Genomic DNA, 8,994 nt, shown 5'->3' on the forward strand with positions numbered 1-8,994 from the left:
CCCAAAAGTCCATCAATGGGTCTCCTCACTTCCCAGATGGTTATGGGCTGTGGTTAAGAGAACAAAGGATGCTACGCAGCGGTTATAAGATGTTTTGGTGCCATCAAATTCAAAATAAAACTTTCCCCCCCTTAAAATGTTACAATGTCTTAATTGAAACATTTGATTATGTTCCATTATGAATAAATTGTGTCCCAACTTTTTTGGGGTTGTTAAGTAGACTAAAATATTAAAAGTCTATGCAACCCCATTACATAGTAATACATACTTTAAGTATAATTCCATACAGTTTTATTATATTTTTTATTGAGACAAACACACAAATATGGCTTCCTGCTTAAACTTAAGGATTGTTTTAAGTTAGTGTGGCAGCAGATACGAGAGCGTCAATATCCTGAATTGCTTTGGATGTCCTTTGAAGAGCTTCAGCAACATAGTTGTCATTTAATGGCTCACAAGTGACGTCTGCAGGTCTTTCCTCCTCATCTGCATGTGCTTTTCCACTTCTCAGCACGTGACTGTTCTCCAGCAGAACTGGGCAAAGGATGTTAAAGAGCACACAGAGAAACCCTCAATACAGACATCAATGTTCATGTCAGCATCCCGTTGTATCTTGATCCTAGCACTGAAGGATACAGGTGAATCGCTTTATCTTCTCAAGCTCTGCAGCAACGAGCTCTGATCTAAAATGAACAGGAGGTCAAATGAACAGTACACACAAGCTGTTAACACCTTTAATTTTATAACAAAATATCAACAGAGTGACCAGAAAAACACAACTTACAAACTGCCTGCTTCCTCTGTCACACTCATGCGTTGCTCAGCAGGCACAGGAATGGACACCATTTCTTCAAATGCTGCTGGTTTACAAAAATATCCATCCTGCAAACAGATAGAGATTCAGTAACTGGCAGTGCACAAGCTTAAATGGTGTAAGTGTAGGTATCCACAGGTGTAACAGGAGGTACTACTACTTCGAGCTCTTGCAAGCAGCTGGGTAAGGCTGGACACTTCAGTGACTTCAAGGCCTGGTTGTAGCAAGCCAGGATCCTGTAAAACAGTTATGCGATGGGTGAAGACCGGAAAAAATTAAAAGTCCTTTAACTCACCAGACTGCGATGAAGAGGGGGCAGCTTACCTGCTTGCACGACTCACAATAGAGCAAACAGAGTAGGCCTGTCCAAGCACATCAGGTGGAAGGTTGTTTAAATGGTAGGTTACCTCTTTGACCTGTGGTAAAGATGGGCTAAATTTGTAAGATGTTTTTTAAATGTATTGGTTAATCTCTTATTATAAAATTTAAAGTTTACCCGCCCTGACTGGAGTTCAGTTTTGTGATGCGTAAAATAAGAGTTAAGGTTGCGGTTAGAGCGGATGACTGATCCATCCCCTGGGGAAACCTCAACAGCTGAGACAGATCCACTCAGTATCCTACACAGCAGACATGAAGGTAAACACACTATTCTGGTGTAGATTTATGGACCATCTCCCACACTCTATACTGTACAACAATGATTTTTTTCTCATGAGTATGAAAATTGAAGATATCAGAGATCCTTTGGTGTTAGACTGGATCAACAGGAAGGATGCTTCTGCTCTGATTTATTGTTTTGCTTTCAGGCAACTGATGAGGCACAGAAGACTTGAAAAATGACAGCTATAAGTTGTCAGGACTATTTTTAATAAATAAATACATTCAAGCACTTTTCTGGTATTTTCAAAGTGAATCTTCAAGCCTTTAATATTAATAATAATAATAATAATAATAATAATGGATTGCATTTATATAGCGCTTTTCGGGGCCCCTCAAAGCACTTTACAATTCCACTATTCATTCACTCTCACATTCACACACTGGTGAAGGCAGCTACAGTTGTAGCCACAGCTGCCCTGGGGCAGACTGACAGAGGCGAGGCTGCCATATTGCGCCATTGGCCCCTCTGGCCAACACCAGTAGGTGGTAGGTGAAGTGTCTTGCCCAAAGACACAACGACCGAGACTGACAAGACGAACACCCAACTCTTGAGCCATGATCGCCCACAGCACCTTAAAGTTGTGAAATAAATAATAAATGTTCGTCACTCTCCTGGAAGAGATTGCAAAAACAAGATACCACTCAAAAAAAAAAAGAAAAAGAAAAACTAAAGAGAGCTCTTATCTTGGATTTTTTTGACCTGTTGCCCTCAAATCGACGTTTTGATTAACAATTACCTCTCCTTCACTTCAGATTTGGTGCTAAATGCTTAAAAGCCTACTATACCAAACCTACTATAGTACAGAAGATGTTTTGGTATTATTTAGGTAACATCACATTAGGGCTGGGCCATATCATACCGTTCACGGTAATACCGGTATAATGTTGGGCAACGATAAGAAAATGAAATATCGCGATAGAATATGGGTAAAACGCGCATGCGCAGTGCCTTTGTTTTCATACGCACATGGCAGAAAAAGCATGGCGGCAACGGAGAATAAGAAGGGCGAAAGCGGATCGTTGAATGAAACAGATGAACCAGAATTGGCTGCTGCAACTTCGGTGGTGTGGAACTGGTTAAGCTTTCATCCCTCAGATACACAATAAAGCACTATTTTTGGTAGAGCATGCTAGCAGGCCGTCGTTATTACCGTGTTTTTTTGGAAAATACGGCACACTTGAAATCAATCCTTTGATTTTTCTGAAAATCAACAGTGTCCCTTATCATCCCGTGTGCCTTATGTATGAATTCTGGTTGTGTTTACTGACCTCGAAATGATTTTATGTGGTACACAGCGCTCGAAAATCTGTCAAATATTTCACTTTGCTAAGCTACAAACCTGCACCACTTGATGGATTGTCGGAGCATTACCGCTACCGTAGGCAGGAGCCTCATGGGGTGATAAGTACTGTGCTTCAACATAATATTACGGTATTGAGTGTATAACCTCTTTTTAAGTTTTGTGGATATTACACATGGTTATGCTGAGGATATGTCAACCAATTTCCACTGGAAATGCCTTTTGGTTAAACTGTCAGCAAGGAATTTGCATTTCGACTGTTAAATTTATATATAACAACTGTGCTTTGCCTGCACCAGTGTGTGAGCGTGAATGAATAGTGGAATTGTAAAGCACTTTGGGTGCCTAGAAAAGCGCTATATAAATACAATCCATTGTTAGTGTCAGTTATATCGTAATCGCAAATTTTCAAATGTATATCTTGATAAATATTTTTGATCATATCGCCCTGCTCTACATCACATGATATGAAAAGTGATGTCAAAGTGATCTATTTATACCACTGGAGCCTCACACACTCAGCTGTAGACCAGACGCTAGTTAGGTTTGCGAGGATTAGTGCTCAGGCCTCAGAGCAAAGATTCTGAGCTAACAACATAAATATTAGTGACATTAGAATGGCCCATAAGCTGTCAAACACAATAACAACAGAGTTTCTCTCTGGTTAATCCAGTCTAACATCAACCATCATTCAGAGCTTTTTTTTTTTTAACAGTGGCCTTAAGAGATCAAACACATTGCCACTTAAGAAAACACCAATGAAAATAAACATTCTACAAAAGTTAAGTTAGTTAGTTACGTCTTCTTAACTTGCAGTGCGTTTGACCTTTCAGGGCCACCGTAATTTATGCCCTGAAGACCTGCACAGTTACCTGTAAGTGACTCCCTGACACCACACTACCTTTACCATCTCAGTCGGAAGGTCTGTGTGTTCTTCTTTGGCCAGGGGATCTTTAACCTTCCACCTTAAATACACAAGTACGGAAGCTTAAATCAGCCACTGAACAATATTGAAATGGTTTACAAAATGCTTGTTTTTAAATCTACAAACCTGTGCCGATGAGGCGTTGGACACGTGAGAGGCAGCGCCTGAGGAACACGGGACCTTCTGTCTTCACAGGATATGTCCAATTTGTTTATTGTCTTGTCTGATTGGTTCGAACTGCTAGCTCCTCTATCCGCTACATCTTTAGCTTTAGAGAAACGAGCTGCCCAGTGATGGCGAGCCACGGAAAGAGGGTAGGCCCATTTGGGAGCAACTGCACAGCATGAATGATGCTGGACCACTGTGGTGGACTGGTACACCTGTTCAGGCTGGAAAGAGAAGAAAAATCAATCATCCTATCAGACTTTAGATACATTGGCATTATTATTATTAGAAGGAAGTACTACCTTTTGGTGCCCATCGCTGATCATCTGAGGAGAACAAGACCTCGGTCTGGTCAGCATTGTCCTCATGTTTCTTCTTCCGTGCCGGACCACTTCGGTGTGATCACTGGTATTATCGGGTATTGGACTGCTCGCTTGCTCTTGTCTGCCGTAGCTATCATCTCTGCTCACTTGCTGCACACTGCGGTGCTGATTACGAGCAGAACTGAGGCTGCACATGAACTCCACTGTGAATTCTTCACCGGAGGATGACAGCACCAACACAGCATGTCCCTCCTCTGACCTGACGATGGTCTCGCCTCCAAGTCCGAATTCAGCCAGAGAGGCTGACACCTCTGGCCAATGTACAGCTGAATCAATGCTGAAAAAAGGCTGTATGAGGAAGTGCAGAACATACAAAGAGAGAGTAATTACACTGCCCATAGTCTAAGGGAGTAACACAGTGACTAGCAACCAGTTCTTTATACCTTTTTGTTCTCAGCAGAGATAAGTTCATGTGGCAGATATGGTTGACGGGCATACTTATTTCTAAATGCCAGTGCAGCCAACATCAGCTTCTGTAATAAAAACAAGTGACGTAATCACGTTGAAGAAAGTCAGATGAAGGCAACACGAGAGGCACAAAAGCAATACAGTTGTTTTTATAGAAACCCTCATACGTAGTGCCGATACCTTGTATGTGCTGATGGTGAACCTGGTCCTCTGTCGGACTTTCTCAGCGGGCTGCAGTGGATGTCGGCGGGAGTCTGAGGCTTTCACCAGCAGGAATTCAGAGCCGCACGGCGACAGCTGTAACCGCGCTCCGTTCCTATACCGGATATCTACCGACTCATCCTCGTACATGATCATCAACACGGCACTCTCGTCGGTTTCCATCGTAAAAAGGAGCCCGTTGCTGCGACCGCGCCGATAATCAAAACATTATGACGTTGTTACGTCATCAGGTGGAGACGCTTACTATTGGCGCGCATATCGTGTGAGACCGGAAGTGTCTTTTCTAAAAGTAAATAAATAAACCCACATTATTATTATTATTATTATTATTATTATTATTATTATATAAAAAACACATCTAAAATAAACTGACCAGAATTACCGAATTATGCATGACACTGATATTTATATTAAACCCGGTTATGTATACTTTGTTTGGCTCGGATTTTTTTTAAATAAAAAAACTAATTAGGTATGTAGTTAACTACGAAGGAATATCACGAATGTACCTACTGTTTAGTCTTACAAGATATATTTCAGCACTGTCTTTAATCTTCCTTTTTTTTTTTAATAAACTTTATTTAACAAACAATGAGTATACAACATACGAACAGATGAAGTATACAAAACAACAGAACATGAACACACAAAGCCAGGGGTAAAAGAAAAAGGTAACAATTATAAGAATACACGCAAAAATTCACATACATATATTGTTTTGAGAGCCTTTTTTGTCTTTAATCTTCCTAATGTACGGAGCCCCGCAGGGGACATGGGAGAAAAAAAAATTAAGACGGACTTTTGCGAGATCTCGCAAAACAAACTCGGGATCTCGCAAAAGTATTGCGAGATCTCGCAAAAGTTGTTTTTTTTTTCCACTTTTTTTTTTATTATTATTATTAATATAAACATACAAACAAAATGCACCATATATTACAGATTCAGAGAATAGACATTTCTTACATATTAGCAACTTTCATACATAGTGAAAATAAAATATAAAGATGGGGTCACATAATTTAACAAATTATTGACTCACTAAATCAAAATCTTCCATAAAGGAAACAAAAAAAGCAGCCTTTTTCTTTTTAACTAAAGTCAAAGATTTAACCAACAGGTTTAAGTCGTTTTTCCAGTAAGTTAGTGTTGGTTTAGTCTTAAAAAAGCGACATTTATGTATAAAATGCTTGCACAAGATTAATAACACATTAACACCATAATTAGCTGTCTTTTCTTTCAAAAACACTCCAAACATTATCATATTTAAGGTAAATGGGGTAATTTGAATCCCACTGGAATAAAGCCAGGTATGAAAATCCAACCAAAATATTTGTATAAAATTGCACAAAAAGAATAGATGGTCCAAATCCTCCTCTTCTGTTTCACAAAATACACAATTACCCGTTTCTATTTTGAATCTATCACTAAGGAGTCTATTTGTCGGGTAAATTTTATTCAAAATTTTAAATTGGACTTCTTTCCCTTTAGGAGGGATAGGGAAGGTGATATAATCAGTTCTTATTTTTTCAATTTCTTCCCTTTGGAAATCTTTTAATATGTAATTACGTCTAAGTAAATTTGGAGAATAAAGACTCCTTAATGAAGATCTAAGAAACTTATTGTTGCATTTAACATCACAAAATCGAATACCATTTATATATAATTGCCTTAACTTGGGGGAGATGTCAGAATATATTATATCATTTACAACTATGTTTTTAAGTGACAATGGAATGGATTTTATAACCCGATTAAATTTACTTTTAGAACATTGGAAGATCTCGCAAAAGTTTTAGCCGCATTCTTCGGAGGCCGCCAGCTCAAAGCCAACCGGGAGGTCGAGGCACGATGTGCCGGGAAAGCGGTGTTCCTCCCAGCTGTAGTAGGTCTCGACCTCCCGTTAGCTTCGAGCTAGTGGGTGTCAGATCTCCAAAAACGTCGGAGCACTTTTGCAAATATGTGATGTCTTGTAAACCGAGCAGGTATCTGACGTTTACACAACTACATTCACGCCTCAAAATATCTTAAAAGTATATTTTGTGACCCAGAAAGAGTAATATTAAAACTAAGTAGCTGCCGCCATTGTTGGAATTCAACTTTCGCGAGAAAGTTTTGCGAAATCTCGCAAAAAAACTCGGGATCTCGCAAAAGTTTTGCGAGATCCCGAGTTTCTTTTGCAAGATCCCGAGTTAGTTTTGCGAGATCTCAAACTACCCATAAAACTTTCCAAATTTCATCAACAAGTTTTGTTAAATTGGAAATTAATGTTTAAACATAACTTTAGTCCCCACAATGTTCCATTGTGGAATAATAGGGTGATATTGAATCGGGGGAAATCTATGTTTGTGGAAGAATGGATGACAAAACAAATTTGGTCTGTGACACATATAATGGATGAAAATGGAGATATACTTGAATTAAACAGGCTTAATGAGAATATGACATGAGTTGCTCGTTCGAGCTCTATAAAAAGGTTTCACAAAATATCCCAACAAATTCAAATTCAAATTCAAATTCAAATTTTATTTGTCACGTACACAGTCATACACAGTACGATATGTAGTGAAATGCTTGGACAACTGCTCGTGACCTAAAGAAAACAAAAAAGGAAAAGGCTATGAATAAGATAGGAAATAAATATGAAAAATTAAAAAGGGTAAATTTAACTGGGAAGGAATAAAATATAAATTAAGGTTAAAAATGAAATAACTGTACAACACAAATTAGAATGAAGGGTAAATTTAACTGGGAGAATAAGATAAAATATATAAATTAAAGTTGAAAATAAAATAACTGTACAACAAAATACACAATATAGAACTATAGAACTATATAAGAATGTAAAAGAAATATAAATAAATATATACACAATAACAGCAGCATATACACAATAACAGCAGCGTGATTTAAGTAATGAAGTGAAAACAATGTCCAGAATGTCCAGTGTGTGTAAGAACTGTATGTGTGGGTCAGTACTGTGTGGTGGTGTGATTGAGAGACCGTATCGCCTGCGGGAAGAAGCTCCTCCTCAGTCTCTCTGTGTTGGTCTTCAGGGAGCGGAATCGCTTTCCTGACCTCAACAGAGAGAACAGTCTGTTGTTGGGATGGCTGAGGTCCTTCACGATCTTCCTGGCCTTGGTCCAGCACCGCCTGCTGTAGATTGAGTGCAGGTCAGGGAGCTCGGAGCGGATGGTGCGCTCAGGTGATCGCACAACCCTCTGTAGAGCTCGTCTGTCCTGCATGGTGCTGTTCCCGAACCAGGTTAAGATGTTTCCCGTCAGGATGCTCTCTATGGTGCAGGAGTAAAAGTTCCTGAGCACCTTGGAGGGCAGTTGGAAGTCTCTCAAGCGTCTGAGGTGGTAGAGACGCTGACGGGCCTTTTTCACCACGGTGTTGATGTGACAGGACCATGACAGGTCCTGCGTGATGTGAACTCCGAGGTATTTGAAGCTGTCCACTCTCTCCACTGGGCACTCGTTGATGACAGGGGTCTGGTAGTTCCTCTCCTGCTTAGTGCTGAAGTCCACTATCAGCTCCTTTGTCTTACTGACGTTTAGGAGGAGGTTGTTCCTCTGGCACCAGTTCTCCAGATTCCTAATCTCCTTCAGGTAGGCCGTCTCGTTGTTATCAGAGATCAGGCCCACCACGACGGTGTCGTCAGCAAACTTGATGATGGTGGTGGAGCTGGTAGTGGCCACACAGTCATATGTGTACAAAGAGTACAGCAGGGGGCTCAGAACACACCCCTGGGGGGCTCCAGTGCTGAGAGTGGTGGAGGCTGAGACATGTCCGCCCATCCTTACTGCCTGTGGTCTGCCAGTTAGGAAGTTGGAGATCCACAGACACATAGATGAGCTGAGTCCCAGATGCTCCAGCTCGGTGGTGAGTGTGGAGGGAATTATGGTGTTAAATGCAGAGCTGTAGTCTATGAAGAGCATTTTAACATAATTCCCCCTTCTAGTGTCCAAGTGAGTGAGTGATGTGTGGAGGAGATGAGAGATGGCATCGTCTGTGGAACGATTTGGACGGTAAGCGAACTGTAGTGAAGAACTGAACAACTGAACAAGAACTGAACAAGAACAACTGAACAAGAACTGAACAACAGTCCTTGTAAAT

The 8,994-nt window shown here is 40.3% G+C and overlaps 1 protein-coding gene across 2 annotated transcripts; it reads right to left on the minus strand.

Moving 5' to 3' along the window:
- Window positions 1-279: 279 nt before the first annotated feature.
- Window positions 280-5,137, minus strand: cunh5orf34 (chromosome unknown C5orf34 homolog). Of its 2 annotated transcripts, none has more exons than XM_040018988.1 (11): window positions 4,837-5,137; window positions 4,632-4,721; window positions 4,168-4,536; window positions 3,827-4,089; window positions 3,648-3,740; window positions 1,311-1,431; window positions 1,139-1,230; window positions 972-1,050; window positions 785-882; window positions 637-683; window positions 280-534 (listed from the first exon to the last, which is right to left on the minus strand). In XM_040018988.1, the coding sequence occupies exons 1-11, from the start codon at window positions 5,038-5,040 to the stop codon at window positions 356-358; spliced, it is 1,635 nt and encodes a 544-aa protein (XP_039874922.1). In that variant the 5' UTR covers window positions 5,041-5,137; the 3' UTR covers window positions 280-355. The 2 variants fall into 2 exon arrangements, with proteins under 2 accessions (XP_039874922.1, XP_039874923.1); XM_040018989.1 differs by having other exon boundaries at window positions 975-1,050; window positions 4,837-5,135.
- Between the last annotated feature and the right edge of the window lie 3,857 nt (window positions 5,138-8,994).

The sequence above is a fragment of the Simochromis diagramma genome, unplaced genomic scaffold, assembly GCF_900408965.1.
Source record: "Simochromis diagramma unplaced genomic scaffold, fSimDia1.1 OVJJ01000822.1, whole genome shotgun sequence".
NCBI classification, from domain to species: domain Eukaryota; kingdom Metazoa; phylum Chordata; class Actinopteri; order Cichliformes; family Cichlidae; genus Simochromis; species Simochromis diagramma.